At 44.7% G+C, this 17,500-nt stretch overlaps 1 protein-coding gene across 1 annotated transcript in view; it reads left to right on the plus strand.

The window, feature by feature from the left end:
• Window positions 1-4,037: 4,037 nt before the first annotated feature.
• LOC117440787 (seizure 6-like protein) overlaps window positions 4,038-17,500 on the plus strand; it is a gene marked incomplete at its 3' end in the record, with an annotated part of 20,829 nt that continues 7,366 nt past the window's right edge. The window contains exons 1-2 of the mRNA XM_034077023.2: window positions 4,038-4,137; window positions 17,404-17,500. The exon at window positions 17,404-17,500 is cut by the window's right edge and continues 422 nt beyond it. Coding sequence (XP_033932914.2) covers window positions 4,038-4,137; window positions 17,404-17,500 — 197 coding nt within the window. The remainder of the gene's footprint in view (window positions 4,138-17,403) is intronic.

Consider the following 17,500-nt stretch of genomic DNA (forward strand, 5'->3'; position numbering starts at 1 on the left):
AGGTAGATCGGTCGGTAGGTCGGTCGGTCGGTAGGTAGGTCGGTCGGTCGGTAGGTCGGTCGGTCGGTCTGTAGGTATGTAGGTAGGTAGGTCGGTCGGTCGGTCGGTCGGTCGGTCGGTAGGTAGGTAGATAGGTAGGTAGGTAGGTAGGTCGGTCGGTGGAGAGATAGATAGATAGACATGTCTGCGTTGAATTAATGAATGGTTGTATTCTCAAAAAATGTTGACATAAATAGAAAAAAAGTAATTTGTGCAATTCTGCACAAAAACTAGAAACCATGGAGACGTGAATGTCTGAGAAGATTTGGACAGTCTGTTCTGCACAAAAGTTCAGTTATATTTCCAGTCAAGATGAAATGTAATATTAAAGCAAGCGCTCTTAAACTTGATTGAATTTGTTCGTCCCAACTTATTTTACAATCGTCTTGATCTGCGGTGTTTTGAGGACGTTAAAACTCCGCAATCATGTTTTACTTCTTAGATGCTTTGGATTTTGAGAGTTGCAGTCCTGTCAGATTTCCCCTCATGGCTGCTGTCAGATATCTGCTATAAACTGCACTGCGCCCGTTTTAATATCACTGCAGGAGTATTTTGTATTCTGTGGAGTAAACTGCAGTCTTGACTGGATATAACTCGACTTGTGTGAAGTACAGACTGTCCAATAGTTCCATATTTCTTGTTTTTGTCTTTTTAAAAGCAGAATTGCACAAATGACTTCTGCCATTTTGATTATTTATGTCAACATCTTTTGAGAATACAACCCTTCTGTTAAAGGCGGGGTAGGTAAGTTTGAGAAACCGGCTCGAGATCGCTAGAATTTGAAAATACACAACCGGAGAAAATCTGCCACTTCCTCACAGAGCCCCTCCCCCAACACACACGCACGCGCACATGACCAATGAGGGCACGAGATCAGTGTGTGCCCCGATGGAAGGCTGACAGGCAGGTAGGCCATCCAATCGGCTGATTGTACTTTTTACAGTATTACGGCTTCTACAGATGACATTTTTTAATGGATTGTTGTCAAAGCACTTCAGATATTCATCGCTATCGGGATGTTAAGAGCATTCCATGGAATATAACAACAAGTGTATCTCGAGCCGGTTTCTGAAACTTACCTACCCCACCTTTAAATGAAACTAAGCGTATTAGTTATCTCTGGCAAACCTCCCCAAATTGTTTACAAAAATCTACAATTGCACGACAAAATCTCACTGTATATTTGTGTTTAATGACAATAAAGGTTATCTATCCATCAAATTGATTTGAAAACTAGACAGATCCAGCAATGTTGCCTAATATCCACAGGTCTTCAATCTGCTGATGGTGTCCCCCTTACTTGGTGTTCGCGGTCAAAAGTGACCGGTCCTGTTTTAACTGCTATTACATTAACACAAAAACCATTTGGTGGTGGCGAAGTCGATAGGGACTCGGCTTGGCAACTGGAAGGTCACCAGTTCAAGTCCCGGCAAGACCAAGTGCTACCGAGGTGTCCCTGAGCAAGGCACCGTTCCCCACACTGCTCCCCGGGCGCTGTTCAAAATGGCAGCCCACTGCTCCTAACACAGAATTAATAAAAGTCCATCTTAATCTTAATCTTCACCACATTTCATTTAACAAGCTTTCAGACTGTACATGTTGTGTCAGAGTACGGGTACACGTGAAGAACTGCAGTAGATATACAGAGAACAGACACTGAACATGTATTGGTGTGCCAGGTGTGATCCATGTGGGGGGAGGGGCACAAAAGAGCGGGAAATGTGTCAAATTGTTCTGTGTGTGTGTGTGTGTGTGTGTGTGTGTGTGTGTGTGTGTGTGTGTGTGTGTGTGTGTGTGTGTGTGTGTGTGTGTGTGTGTGTGTGTGTGTGTGTGTGTGTGTGTGTGTGTGTGTGTGTGTGTGTGTGTGTGTGTGTGTGTGTGTGTGTGTGTGTGTGTGTGTGTGTGTGTGTGTGTGTGTGTGTGTGTGTGTGTGTGTGTGTGTGTTACAAAGTTGAGTAAATCATCCAAAACTCAATGAAAGTGGTGATCAGCCATTTTATATGTTCAAATGTCTCCTGTGAAGGACATCATGAAGCCTGAATGCAATCGAATGTAAAACTAAAAAGTTCTGATTGATGAAAGTCGTGAATCGGTCAGATTCGACCCGAACACAACGGGCGGGTTAAAGCAGGATGGAGCTAAAAGAAAACTCAGTTCCTAGAAACATTTCAGATAGATGATGTGTCATCTTAAAGAGCCTGTGACACGGTTTTCCCCCATCATCCAAACCCATCAATTTGAGTACATTTTGTCCCCTTGAAAACCGTTACTGAACTGATTTTGGATATTTGTACTTTGATAACCATTAATCCTTCAATGTCGACCATTTTCTGGATCTTCTCGCGGATTCTTCAAGTCCCGCCAAATGATGGTGAGTCATTGCGGGCACAGCGCTCCAGCTGCACCGTCAGGATCCCAGCATCTGCATGTAAACCTTTATATATATACAGTCAGATGTAAACGCACGACGGCGCACACAGCAGCAAGCTCAGACAGCGATGACAGGTTAATGTTGAACGTGTCTGAGAGCTCATGTGAGGCTGAAGGATCGGTTTATGTTGTATCTGTTAGAAGTTTAGGAATGAGGTGCGTCAATATGGGCGATCATACGGTCATGGAGCCAGTGGTGGAATGGGACTACAAATCACCCCGGGACTCTCGACCGGCCCACTTCGGTACCGCTAGTAAGCTGTCAACGGGGGGAGTGGGGGTGTCAGGGTGCTGTAGATAGTAAATGTAAATATGTAAATATTTGTGTCACTGCATCCTGGTAACATACAAATATAATGTATAATGTCTGTGTCTTTGACATTAGCGCTGCTCGCCACCTGTGCCCTGTACTACGAAGCCAGTTCAACAGACCCTGGATATGTTTGAGTAACAAACTAACTAACAACAACAAACTAACAAACGAGATCTCGCTAAGCGGTCCGACGACGCTGGTTATCAACTCGGTAAATCAAGCCAGGGTTTCTCTCTCCAGCTGAGAGCGCGTTCACGTCTAAGACACGATCTGACTTTAATTACATTTGTCTCGAGTGTTTCGTCAACATAATGTGTTAAATAATACTTCTGCATCCAGTCTGTGACACTGAGTGTTGCACGGCCAGATGAGGCTGGAGAAGCTGACTCAGATCAGGAAATATATGATATATTATGATATTATATGATCGATGATCTGATTGATGATGTAATATGAATGATAAGTGCGACACGTCGGCGTCTTCTCTGCATACGGCAGTTTAAACTGTATTTCCTTTATCCTGTAATATGACTTGAGAGATTTAAACTCCGCACACTGAGTGGATCTCTTTTCTATAGACGCCGGAGGCGGGCAGCGTCAGGTAAAAGAAGTTATTTAGCCTTCTCAAACCTGAGCCTCACGCGCCGCCTATGGGGGATGTGCTAGTTACTTATCCGACCGGCCCACTTCGGTACCGGCCCATCGGGATTCGTCCCGATGGCCAGTCCGCCACTGCACCCAGCCCACGTAAACTGTCAACGGGGGGAGCCTCGCTGCGGGGAAACGGTGGACCTAGTGTCCCGATCGGAGTAGGAATAATAATAATAATCCGTGCATTTTATCCATTAATTTCCCAACATTGTGGTAAAAAAACACACGTTTAATCCACGTTGGTGTACTACAACTACAAAAAGCATCGGTTTGTTTTCTCATCAGGAAATGCAGACAGGCTCAAACAAACGATCATTTAATGTATCATATGTTCGCCGAATTGACATGAAAGCACTAATAAATGTAGTTTCATCCACTTGAGTTTACAACCACAAAAATAATCGATTTGTTTTTATATCACATCCGACGGGAGGAAATTCAGCAGCTCTCACTCCCGATTTGTAATCCTAATGTATCATCAAGGGAGTCTCTGCACAACCTACGCTTTGAAAGTGTAAACATCAAGGTCTGTCCGAACTGAGTCACGTCGTCTCCTCCACTCACCTTTGGGCCACACGCACCTTCACGTTTATCGAGTTCCTGCATGAACTTCCTCTTGCTGGAGGAGGAGGAGGAGGAGGAGGAGGAGGAGGAGGAGGAGGAGGTACATGTATCACGCCCTCTCCACCGTGGCATCCTGGAAGGTCAAGGGCACTTGGTCGGTCCAGTCATCATGTTTGTCCACTGGAAAGTCACTCACACGGAGCGTCCACACTACAGCTTCAAAAATAGCTTGGAGCTGGGCGTGTCTGGAGCTTGGGGATTTTATTCAAGCAACACGACCAACAACCAATCACATGAATCTCCCGCCCCCGACATACAAAGCAAAAACCCCGGGGATTTTATGCGAGCAATATATATATATATATATATTTATATAAACTCCCCAAACAGGAAACCTACCAGTAACCCACTGTCTCTGCCACCTCCCTCCATGCTGGTTCCTCCGGTTTGTATCCCGGGAGGTGAAGAGGGGCTGGTCATACAAACCGGGTGGTTGCTACGGCGATAGTTAGTTTCTCCTCGGACTTTTTTTGAAATATAGAAATGAACGGCGGGATATCTCTCCCAGCTTAGACGCGGTTTGATTGGCTACGGCTTCAGCTGTCAGATTTTGGGAAACGGGATTTGATTGGCTGGCGCTGGCTACTCCGGCTGAGACGGACCGCTCTGCTACCCACAATTCAGTTCGGCGAAAAAGCGAGGCAACGTGACGTCACCCCGTTGAAAGTGAATGGGCAGATTGGAGCTGTCGACGCTGTAGACGCTGTAGTGTGGACGGGCCGTTAAGGTGTGTGTATAACACTCGCTCCACCGTAAGGGCCACCTGGAGTTACAGTTCTAGCTGTTTTTCCAATCTGATGGAACACGTATCACGCTTTCTCCTCTGGAAGGCACCCCGTAGGTAAAGTCATCATGTTTTCGCTTGTCACGGCACTTTTAAGGTATATTTTTAACATTACTCCACTGGGAGGAACTTCGTAGGTGGAGTTATCAGGGTTTCTCCACTGTGGCACTCGGGAGGTTCATTGATCATGTGTTCTCCACTCTGGACTTACAAAAGCAATCTGGGGATCAAGTCATTATGCGTTTCCACTGTCAGGGCACTTCTCAGGTATATTTAAAACACTTTCTCCACTGGAGGTTCATTCATCACGTTTCCTCCACTGAAGAACACCCCAGAGGGAACTGTAGGTACTTCACTTGGACGGATAGCATATGAGAGCTTATCTGAATGTTAGAGTGGCAGGTCTAGTTATAAAAGAGGAAGAAACCTTTCTGATTCTCTCTCAGAGGCAGAACTGAGAACAGTCTGAACTAATCTTCCACGTTGATATCCAACGTTTCTGAACTGAAAGATAATCTTATCTCCAAGGCAGCCGACACAGATTCACTTTTCGGAGGATGTTAAACGGAGCATTTCTTCTTTTGGATAAGCCTCCTTTATTCTGCTTTCTTTGCAGATATTTTATTTATTTATTCATTTTGAATTGTGAATTTTGAATGTCCATGTTTGTACTAGTGTTTTCCTTCTTAAAATGTTTTTTAAATATTTTTGAGATGTGGTTGAGCGGGGTGTACTTATACTAGTCCTTTATTAGAGATGCGTCTGTTGTTTGTGTCAGGATGGAACCCTTGTATTTTTCTCTGCAAACAGAATCTACCTACGGGTACAAATAAATAACCTGAACCTGAACCTGAGATATCCTCTCACAGCGAATACATACAATATCAAAATAACACAATGGGAGTAAAATAAAAAAACTATATTTAAAAATAAGATAAAAAGCACAATAACTAGAAACATATAAAAACACGGTAACCAGTGCTTCTCAAAGTGTGGTCCGCGGACCATGAGCGGTCCGTGAGCGCCCCCTAGTGGTCCGTGAGCATATTGGTAACATTTCACATTTGAAAGAAATACATTTATTGAAGTTTTTCGCACTCTCGCGGGAATATCTCCGCAATTGAGCGAGCTTAAGTTTCACTTTCGATTCCATGATATAGCCCAGCGCAACACCTTCGTCACACATGTTGCCACGTGTTTGTACCATTTTCAGGCGATTTGTAAAAAGCGATGTGTTTTTGGATATTTGTGGAGTTAGGTGGTCCTTGGTATGAAACAGTTTGAGAAACACTGAGGTACACGTATTCACCACCAACTAGTTGTTAATTAACATGCATATTAGCAGCATATTGGCTCTTTATTAGTCATTATAAAACACGTATTAATGCCTTATTCTACAAGTACAGGCCATTAGTTCAATAACCTTCTGATTAGTGCGTATCTATTGGAAGTAAGGACGTTGTTGTGCGTGAGCTTTGGTCTTAATGTGCTCGATCAGGGCGTAATAAGGCATCCTCTCATAACACCAAACCAATATGGTCTATTCTTATGTAACAAGACGTGAAACTATGAGTGTTAATTGTGTCAAAACTCTAACTCAGAATATGTTTTGAAGTGAAGTCTTGTTCATAACCAATAAGCTGGTAGTTCGACTCTAATATGTTAATGAACTACTGGTTGACGGTGAATGTGTGTACCTTAATCTAAAGCAGCCGTGTCAAACTCAATTTCATCGCGGGCCACATCAGCATTATGGTTGCACTCAAAGGGCCGGTTGTAACTTTAAGACTATATAAAAATACATATATAAATATTTAATATATATAAAATAATGTATACTATTACATTATTGCCTCTGCAGAAGTTATTATGGGATAGGGTAATAACTTCATAATTAACTACACCTGAAAGCAGAAGTCTAGGGCAAATAATTGGAAGTCTCTTCAGTGCTGATGTCACAAAATGTCTTTAAAAAAAAAAAAAAATCAAATTCTGGAAATGTAAAGAAAAATGAAATTTTGAAGCAAAAAAGTCAAATTCTGAGAAAAAAGTCAAATTCTGAACTAAATTCATATTTGAGATGCATTGTGGGATATGGAGTTTTTGGGCAACGGGCTTCTGTAAATCGGCATGTAACCGTATAATAAACGTATAATATTCTTTAAGAGCTCTTGTGGGGCCGCATTAAATTAAGTCGCGGGCCGGATTTGGCCCCCGGGCCTTGAGTTTGACACCCCTGATCTAAAGTGTTCCCAAAAGCACACACAAATGTCAAAATATTACGTTCAACTAGTGTCGATGGGAGTAACACATGCGCCACTTCCGGGCGGAAATTACAGCCCCGCCCACTTTTGGGGGGAAACAACGCTGTCACTTGAACGGCGGTCGATACGAATTCTGAAGTTTTTGCCACTCCGATCAGAAATGTTTGAAAACCGTGGATTCTCTCATCGTCAAAGAGCCCGGTCACGATGTCCAGACGATTACATTCAATCATTGGAAACCGACGATCGGGCTCGATATGCGGTTACATTAAAATCAGTAGGCGAGGCTGTAACTTCGCCAGCTGTTACGGCCCGTCCACACGGCGGCGTGCGTTGAAGCTTCAGCGCTTCTGCCCGTTCACTTTGAATGTGGTGACATCACTTTTCGCCGAACTGCATTGTGGGAAGCGACGCGGAGCTTTGCTGGCGTGGCTCGCTTCAAAAGTTGAGCAATGTTCAACTTTTGAAGCCTCGCCGTCAGCCAATCGAATCGTATGCCAGTACAAGCTCTAGCCAATCAAACCGCAGCTTGTGTGTCCGGGGCAGGGGGATTCATGTGATTGGTTGTTGGTCGAGTTTCAGACACGCCCGCCGACAAGCTTCAACGCACGCGAGGCGGAACATAATAGTTTTAACACGTCAACAAGCTGCCGGGTCGTTTATCGATCCTCAAACATTAATACTAATCCAGGATTACGTGTTTCTGGACTTCCTCTAAGAAGAAAGGACGGTAACAGAAGAGCTCTATGACAGCGTTGGTTTCCCCCAAAAGTGGGCGGGGCCGTAAAGTAGATGTTACTCTCATCTGTGGACATCGATCGCCTGCTGCTATATTGAACCACATATCGAGCCCGATCGTCGGTTTCCAATGGCTTAATGTTTAACTGTTTGCCTGACTGGCCGTCGTGACCGGGCTCTTTGAAGATCCACGGTTTTCAAACATTTCTGATCGGAGTGGCAAAAACTTCAGAATGTGTATCGACCGCCGTTCAACTGACAGCGTCGTTTTCCCCCAAAAGTGGGCGGAGCCATACTTTTCGCCCGGAAGTGACGCATGTGTTGCTCTCATAGTCTTTAGCTGAGATTTAGTTATCTAGTTATCTCTGACTACATACTTTTTTTAATTCCATCCATCTCACCAACCCGCCTCATTACATGTCAACACCGGTTATTTCCTCGTCCCAGTTTTGTCGTACACTGGAAGAAATGCTGCTGCAAAAACAAGTTACACACACACACAGCCTATACACACACACACACCACACACACACACACACACACACAGCCACACACACACACACACACACACACACACACACACACACACACACACACACACACACACACACACACAGCCTATACACACACACACCCACACACGCACACACACACACACACACACACACACCACACACACACACACACACCACACCCCACACACACACACACACACACAACACCACACACACACACCCACAAAACCCATACACCACACACACCACACACCACACACACACTCTCACACAACCACCACCACACCACATCCACACACACACACACCACACACACACACACCACACATCACTCACACACTCACATCCACACACCACACACCACACACACACACACACATCCTATACACACACACACATCCTATACACACACACCCACCCACACACACACACACACACACACTATATCCACACACACATCCACAACACCACACACACACACATCACCCACACACACACACACACACACACACACCACACACACACACAACACACACACACACATCCACACACACACACACACACACACCACACACACACACACACACACACACACACACACACACACACCCACACACACACACACACACTCACTCACTCACACACACATCCACACACATCACCCCACACACACACACACACACACACACAACACACAGCCACACACACAGCCACACACAGACACACATGTGATTATTGCCTCGGCTCTGATTGGCTGATGGCTGAAATCTGCTGCTCTGTTCTGAGAGAGAGGAATACAGTACTCACACCTGCTGATTGCAAATGAAACACAAAGGCTTGTTTCGGATCCCGACTCCGAGCTGCTCTCAGATCCACTTGAGATCAAGCGTTTGGTATCCTGCTGCAGAAGCTTGAGTGGCAGGCTCTCTTCTGGCCCAATTCTACTGTTTTGATCTCATTGTGACGCCAGTGGATCAAAAGCATTTAGGGTTTGTATGTCCTTTTTCATTGTCTCTTTTTAATGCACTTTGTGACGGGACTCTTTTCTGACAATCTACTAAGAACGCCTCACAGAGAACTTGATCAAACCCTGACTTATACGGTTTCATCCCCTTTAGAGTAGCTATTGTTGAAGGACATGGGAAATATAACAGTTGACCGTTAGCATTACTCATTAGCATTACTCATTAGCATTACTCGTTAGCATTACTCATTAGCATTACGCGTTAGCATTACTCGTTAGCATTACTCATTAGCATTACTCATTAGCATTACGCATTAGCATTATGCATTAGCATTACTCGCTAGCATTACTCGTTAGCATTACTCGTTAGCATTACTCATTAGCATTACTCGTTAGCATTACTAATTAGCATTACTCATTAGCATTACTCATTAGCATTACGCATTAGCATTATGCATTAGCATTACTCGTTAGCATTACTCGTTAGCATTACTCGTTAGCATTACTCGTTAGCATTAATATATCACTTTGTTTTCATCCGGTTCAAAGTAGGATTTCACCAAAGCACACAGGACTGTACGCTGTTCTCTAACATTCACTTCAGATTAAGAGTTTACTTACAAACTATTTTCTGTGTGAATAGTACTATTTCATCTTTGGTAAAAGTAGAAGTACTCAGATCTTGTTCTTGAGTAAAAGTAGAAGTACTCAGATCTTGAGTAAAAGCAGAGGTACTCAGATCTTGTACTCGAGTAAAAGTAGAAGTACTCAGATCTTGTGCTTTAGTAAAAGTAGAAGTACTCAGGTCTTGTACTTGAGTAAAAGTAGAAGTACTCAGGTCTTGTACACAAATAAAAGTAGAAGTACTCAGGTCTTGTTCTTGAGTAAAAGTAGAAGTACTCAGGTCTTGTACTTGAGTAAAAGTAGAAGTACTCAGGTCTTGTACTTGAGTAAAAGTAGAAGTACTCAGGTCTTGAACTTGAGTAAAAGTAGAAGTACTCAGGTCTTGAACTTGAGTAAAAGTAGAAGTACTCAGATCTTGTTCTTGATTCAAAGTAGAAGTACTCAGATCGTCTACTTGAGTCAAAGTAGAAGTACTCAGATCGTCTACTTGAGTCAAAGTAGAAGTACTCAGATCTTATACTTGAGTAAAAGTAGAAGTACTCAGATCTTGTACTTGAGTAAAAGTAGAAGTACTCAGACCTTGTACTTGAGTAAAAGTAGAAGTACCAGAGTGTAGGAATACTCTGTCACAGTAAAAGTCCTCATTCAAAATGTTCCTCAAGTGAAAGTAGAAAGTATTCTCATCTAAATATAGTGAAAGACAGTGAAAGTAGTCGTTGTGCAGATTGGTCCATTTCAGAATAATATATATGATATGTTTTATAATGATTGATCATGAAAGTGTTCTCAAAGCTGGTGGAGGTGCAGCTAGTCTGAAGTACTTTGTAGACTGCAGGGTAGCTGGTGAAGGTGCAGCTAGTCTGAAGTACTTTGTAGACTGCAGGGTAGCTGGTGAAGGTGCAGCTAGTCTGAAGTACTTTGTAGACTGCAGGGTAGCTGGTGGAGGTGCAGCTAGTCTGAAGTACTTTGTAGACTGCAGGGTAGCTGGTGAAGGTGCAGCTAGTCTGAAGTACTTTGTAGACTGCAGGGTAGCTGGTGAAGGTGCAGCTAGTCTGAAGTACTTTGTAGACTGCAGGGTAGCTGGTGGAGGTGCAGCTAGTCTGAAGTACTTTGTAGACTGCAGGGTAGCTGGTGAAGGTGCAGCTAGTCTGAAGTACTTTGTAGACTGCAGGGTAGCTGGTGGAGGTGCAGCTAGTCTGAAGTACTTTGTAGACTGCAGGGTAGCTGGTGAAGGTGCAGCTAGTCTGAAGTACTTTGTAGACTGCAGGGTAGCTGGTGAAGGTGCAGCTAGTCTGAAGTACTTTGTAGACTGCAGGGTAGCTGGTGGAGGTGCAGCTAGTCTGAAGTACTTTGTAGACTGCAGGGTAGCTGGTGGAGGTGCAGCTAGTCTGAAGTACTTTGTAGACTGCAGGGTAGCTGGTGAAGGTGCAGCTAGTCTGAAGTACTTTGTAGACTGCAGGGTAGCTGGTGGAGGTGCAGCTAGTCTGAAGTACTTTGTAGACTGCAGGGTAGCTGGTGGAGGTGCAGCTAGTCTGAAGTACTTTGTAGACTGCAGGGTAGCTGGTGGAGGTGCAGCTAGTCTGAAGTACTTTGTAGACTGCAGGGTAGCTGGTGAAGGTGCAGCTAGTCTGAAGTACTTTGTAGACTGCAGGGTAGCTGGTGGAGGTGCAGCTAGTCTGAAGTACTTTGCAGACTGCAGGGTAGCTGGTGGATTTACTCCAGGTGGAACTAAAGTCTGATTCAACACTTGATTAGATTTCACATCATTCATCCAGATATGTGAAGTAACTAAAGGTATTAAATACATGTAGTGGAGGAAAAGTACACAGTAGCATCAAATGTAAAGTACCTCAGAATTGTACTAAAGTACTTGAGTAGATCTGCTGAGTAACTTCCCCCCTAATGCTTCAGAGTGTGTGACAGCTCTCTCATGAACCCAAACGCTGAATGTCACAACACATCTCCTTCAAACTGCCACACGCCGTCCTCCAACACATCGTTCATCTTTAGAGCGGCGACAATTAGCTTATGTTTTAATGGACTTCACAAAATCTGCACTTAATTATTCATCTGAACGTTTCCTCAGGGGCAGCAGAGGAAACTCGTGCCCCTGAAACATGACAGGAGATCATTATGCAATATGCTCAGCAGGCCACACACACACACACACACACACACACACACACACACACACACACACACACACACACACACACACACACACACACACACACACACCACACACACACACACACACACACACACACACAGCCACACAGCCACACACACACACACAGCCACACAGCCACACAGCCACACACACACACACAGCCTATAAACACACACACACACACACACACACACACACACACACACACAAAGCCAGACACATACACACACACACCCACACAGCCACACACACACACACAGCCACACAGCCACACAGCCACACACACACACACAGCCTATAAACACACACACACACACACACACCACACACACACACACACACAAAGCCAGACACATACACACACACACAGCCCCAGACACATACACACACACACACACACCACACACACACACACACACACACACACACACACACACACACACCACACACACACACACCACACACACACACACACACACACACACACACACACACACACACACACACACACACACACACAGCCTATACACAAACACACACACACACACACACACACACACACACACACACACACACACAGCCAGACACATACACACACACACCACACACACACACACACACACACACACACACACACACACACACAGCCAGACACATACACACACACACACAGCCACACACACACACACACACACACACACACACACACACACACACACACACACACACACACACACACACACACACACACACACACACACACACACACACACACACACACACACACACACACAGCCACACACACAGCCACACACACACACACACACACACACACACACACACACACAAGCAAGGCAAGGCAAGGCAAGTGTATTTATAGAGCACTTTTCAACGCAAGGCAATTCAAAGTGCTTTACAAAAAAAAAAATGAAAGACATTAAGCATTAAAAAAGAAAAGCTAATAAAATAAACATTAAAAGAAAAAGTACATGGATAAAAGTTACAGTGCAGTTTAAGATGTGAATAGTTCAATTAAAAGCAGCGACAAAAAGAAAAGTCTTCTTGCTGGATTTGAAAGTAGTCAGAGTTGCAGCGGACCTGCAGGTTTCTGGGAGTTTGTTCCAGATGTTTGGAGCAGAATAACTGAACGCTGCTTCTCCATGTTTAGTTCTGTCTCTGGGGACAGAAAGCTGACCAGTCCCTGAAGACCTGAGAGATCTGTCTCTGGGGACAGGAAGCTGACCAGTCCCTGAAGACCTGAGAGATCTGTCTCTGGGGACAGGAAGCTGACCAGTCCCTGAAGACCTGAGAGATCTGTCTCTGGGGACAGAAAGCTGACCAGTCCCTGAAGACCTGAGAGATCTGACTCTGGGGACAGGAAGCTGACCAGTCCCTGAAGACCTGAGAGATCTGTCTCTGGGGACAGGAAGCTGACCAGTCCCTGAAGACCTGAGAGATCTGACTCTGGGGACAGGAAGCTGACCAGTCCCTGAAGACCTGAGAGATCTGTCTCTGGGGACAGAAAGCTGACCAGTCCCTGAAGACCTGAGAGATCTGTCTCTGGGGACAGGAAGCTGACCAGTCCCTGAAGACCTGAGAGATCTGACTCTGGGGACAGGAAGCTGACCAGTCCCTGAAGACCTGAGAGATCTGTCTCTGGGGACAGGAAGCTGACCAGTCCCTGAAGACCTGAGAGATCTGACTCTGGGGACAGGAAGCTGACCAGTCCCTGAAGACCTGAGAGATCTGTCTCTGGGGACAGGAAGCTGACCAGTCCCTGAAGACCTGAGAGATCTGTCTCTGGGGACAGGAAGCTGACCAGTCCCTGAAGACCTGAGAGATCTGGATGGTTCATCATTTAGCAGGAGGTCAGAAATGTATTTTGGGCCTAAACCATTCAGTGCTTTATAAACCAGCAGCAGTATTTAGAAATCTATTCTTTGACACACAGGAAGCCAGTGTGAAGACTTCAGAACAGGAGTGATGTGATCCACTTTCTTAGTGTTAGTGAGGACTCGAGCAGCAGCGTTCTGAATCAGCTGCAGCTTCCTAATAGATGTTTTAGTGAGACCTGTGAAGACACCTTTGCAGTAGTCCAGTCTACTGAAGATAAAAGCATGGACACGTGTCTCCAGATCCTGCTGTGACATTAGTCTTTTAATCCTAGATATGTTCTTTAGGTGATAGTAGGCTGATTCAGTGTTGTAGTCAAGTCACCAATTCACGAGTCCAAGTCACCCTCGAGTCACCACTCTTCGAGTCCGAGTCCAAGTCCGAGTCACCCAAGGAGTGTCCAAGTCGAGTCATCATTACCTGTGTTCGAGTCCAAGTCAATTCCGAGTCACTTAAGAAGAGTCCAAGTCAAGTCCGAGTCACAAGTCTTCATGTATTAATCTTCGTGGATATATGTTTTGAAATGTAGCTGCTCCTCTACATTGCTGTTATCCTGTCTATTGAACTGCTGTGAAGCGAGTTTGGATACAATTCTTGTAATAGGTGCTATACAAATATAAAGCTTATTTCTAATATTCATATTATTATTATATATAAATAAACTATATTTAAAATGAGTTACCTTTTAGAGAAGTGATTATATTTGTATGCCAATATTTTCCTATGGTAAAGTTTTCGTTTTGCACTTTTATTTTGATAGTAATAAGATCGGGACTCTTATTTTGAAGGAACTTTTACGGGTTAAATCAGTTTACCATAAAGATTTAGCCCCAGAAAGCACATGGCTACTTAGCATGCAAAATGACGTCATTCTGCATGTTAAGTATGTGCTTTCGTTATCGGCTGAATCTTTATTTATTGATCAGATCACGTTACTCTGATGATAGTGTTCAAGACAGCCTCCATGTCTGAACTCGATCCTTAGAGTAATGAGTTACGGAGCCTTCTCTTCTATATTGTTTCCACATAACGAGCATTTTGCTCTTTTCCAATGTGGAAGCAGAATGTGTGAAAGCATACAGCACGATGCGGGGTGTGTCTGTAGACATCTCTAGACTGGAACAGCGGGGCCCAGTACGTGAACTCGCCATACAGGATAGAGGACATCAGACTCCAGAGAAAATGTGCTCGAGTCCAAGTCCAAGTCGGAGCGTCAATGTACGAGTCGAGTCCGAGTCATCGTGGGGGGGGGGAATTCACGAGTCCGAGTCCGAGTCCAAGTCATCCTGTGCGAGAATTCACGAGTCCAAGTCGCGTCAATCAGTGCGCGAGTCCGAGTCAAGTCACGAGTCCCGAAAATCGGCACTCAAGTCCGACTCGAGTCCGAGTCCAGGACTCGAGTACTCCATCTCTGGGCTGATTTAGTAACTGTTTTAATGTGACTGTTGAAACTCAGGTCAGAGTCCATGACTACACCTAGATTCCTGGCTTTATCTGTTGGTTTGAACATTGCAGACTGAAGCTCAGCGCTCACTTTTATACGTTCTGCCTTGGCTCCAAAAACCATTACCTCAGTTTTATCTTTGTTGAATTGGAGAAAGTTCTGACACATCCAGTCATTGATTTGTTCAATGCACTTACTCAGTGTTTGAACTGGAGAATAGTCTCCTGGTGAAATGGTTACGTAGATGTGTGTGTCATCTGCATAGCTATGGTAACTTATTTAGTTGTTCTTCATTATCTGAGCCAGTGGTAGCATGTAGACGTTAAAGAGAAGAGGCCCCAAGATGGAGCCTTGAGGAACCCCACATGTCATATTTGTCAACTCAGATGTGTATTTACCGATAGAAACAAAGTTGTTTCTGTCCTTTAAGTAGGATTCAAACCAATTTAGAACTGTTTCCGAAAGTCCCACCCAGTTTGTGTGGGACAGAGAGTGAACACACAGACTACACAGAGATGCTGTTTGAGAATGTGAGAACATTGAACAATGTGAATCTATTCAGACCTCAGCACTGGAACTATGATCAGTAGAGATGTCCGTGACACGGGACCTTTAAATAACTGATTGTCTGGTTGTATTTGATCCAAACAAGGCGATGGTGTGTGTGTGTGTGTGTGTGTGTGTGTGTGTGTGTGTGTGTGTGTGTGTGTGTGTGTGTGTGTGTGTGTGTGTGTGTGTGTGTGTGTGTGTGTGTGTGTGTGTGTGTGTGTGTGTGTGTGTGTGTGTGTGTGTGTGTGTGTGTGTGTGTGTGTGTGTGTGTGTGTGTGTGTGTGTGTGTGTGTGTGTGTGTGTGTGTGTGTGTGTGTGTGTGTGTGTGTGTGTGTGTGTGTGGCTCCCCCCCTCATTGATTTGCTGTGCAGCGTGAAAGAGGAACGCCTTCAGCTCTGATGGATGATTGGAGCTATGGTGGCAAAGTCGATAGGGACTCGGCTTGGCAACAGGAAGGTCACCAGTTCAAGTCCCGGAAAGACCAAGTGCTACCGAGGTGTCCCTGAGCAAGGCACCGTTCCCCACACTGCTCCCCGGGCGCCGTTCAAAATGGCAGCACACTGCTCCTAACACAGGATGGGTCAAATGTAGAGAAATCTTTTCCCCACGGGGATTAATAAAGTCCATCTTATCTGAATCTTTAGTCGGAGCTCGTTCCCTCACATTATTCTTTACGGTCGTTGGAGGGCTGTAACAGCGGGAGGGTCTGGAGTAAATGTTCCGCCCTCTGATGCCACTGTGACTAATGAGCCTCTCGGTTATTAGATAAAGGACTCGGAGTTCCCTCGGCACGCTCTCTGTGTCTGCTGGACGCTTCCCGCATCACATGTGGCTCTGAAGGACACTTGATATCTCACTCTGAACATGAAGCGTGGAGAGGTTTCAAAGAGGGACAAAGAAACGAGGTCAAAGGAGACGTCCGCCTGAAGGAGCTTAAAGTGTCATTTTATAGTCTACCAGAAACACAGCTTCAAAAAGTCAAGTAATAAATAAAGTAATAATAATAAAACTAATGGAACAAATACATATATATATATATGTATTTTTATATATATATATATATATAAATACATTCAAACAAGAGTCTGGTGAGACATTAAAATTGTCATTGTTTGTAACTGGAAAAGGTTTTTAATTTATTTTATTATTTTGTAATATCCCCCACCTCCTCTTCCTCGCTCGTCTCTTGTCATGCTCTACACCATCACCTGTGTGTGTGTGTGTGTGTGTGTGTGCGTGTGTGTGTGTGCGTGTGTGTGTGTGTGTGTGTGTGAAAGGTAGATAACCACGCTCCTGATAAGCCCGGCAGGACGGTAACAGAACCGCCCAGAGTCTTTTTTTTGTCGTGTCTCTCTTGCCAGTTTATGTGTGTCTTTATGTTCGTTCCCCTCTCCTTTGCAGATACAGAATCCCCCTCCCCCGCCTCCTCCACCCTGCCTCCGTCAGTGACATTAGGAAGCACGAAGGACAGCCCCCCTGAGTCCAGAACCTCCCTCAC

This window comes from Pseudochaenichthys georgianus, unplaced genomic scaffold (assembly GCF_902827115.2).
Source record: "Pseudochaenichthys georgianus unplaced genomic scaffold, fPseGeo1.2 scaffold_1204_arrow_ctg1, whole genome shotgun sequence".
NCBI classification, from domain to species: Eukaryota; Metazoa; Chordata; class Actinopteri; order Perciformes; family Channichthyidae; genus Pseudochaenichthys; species Pseudochaenichthys georgianus.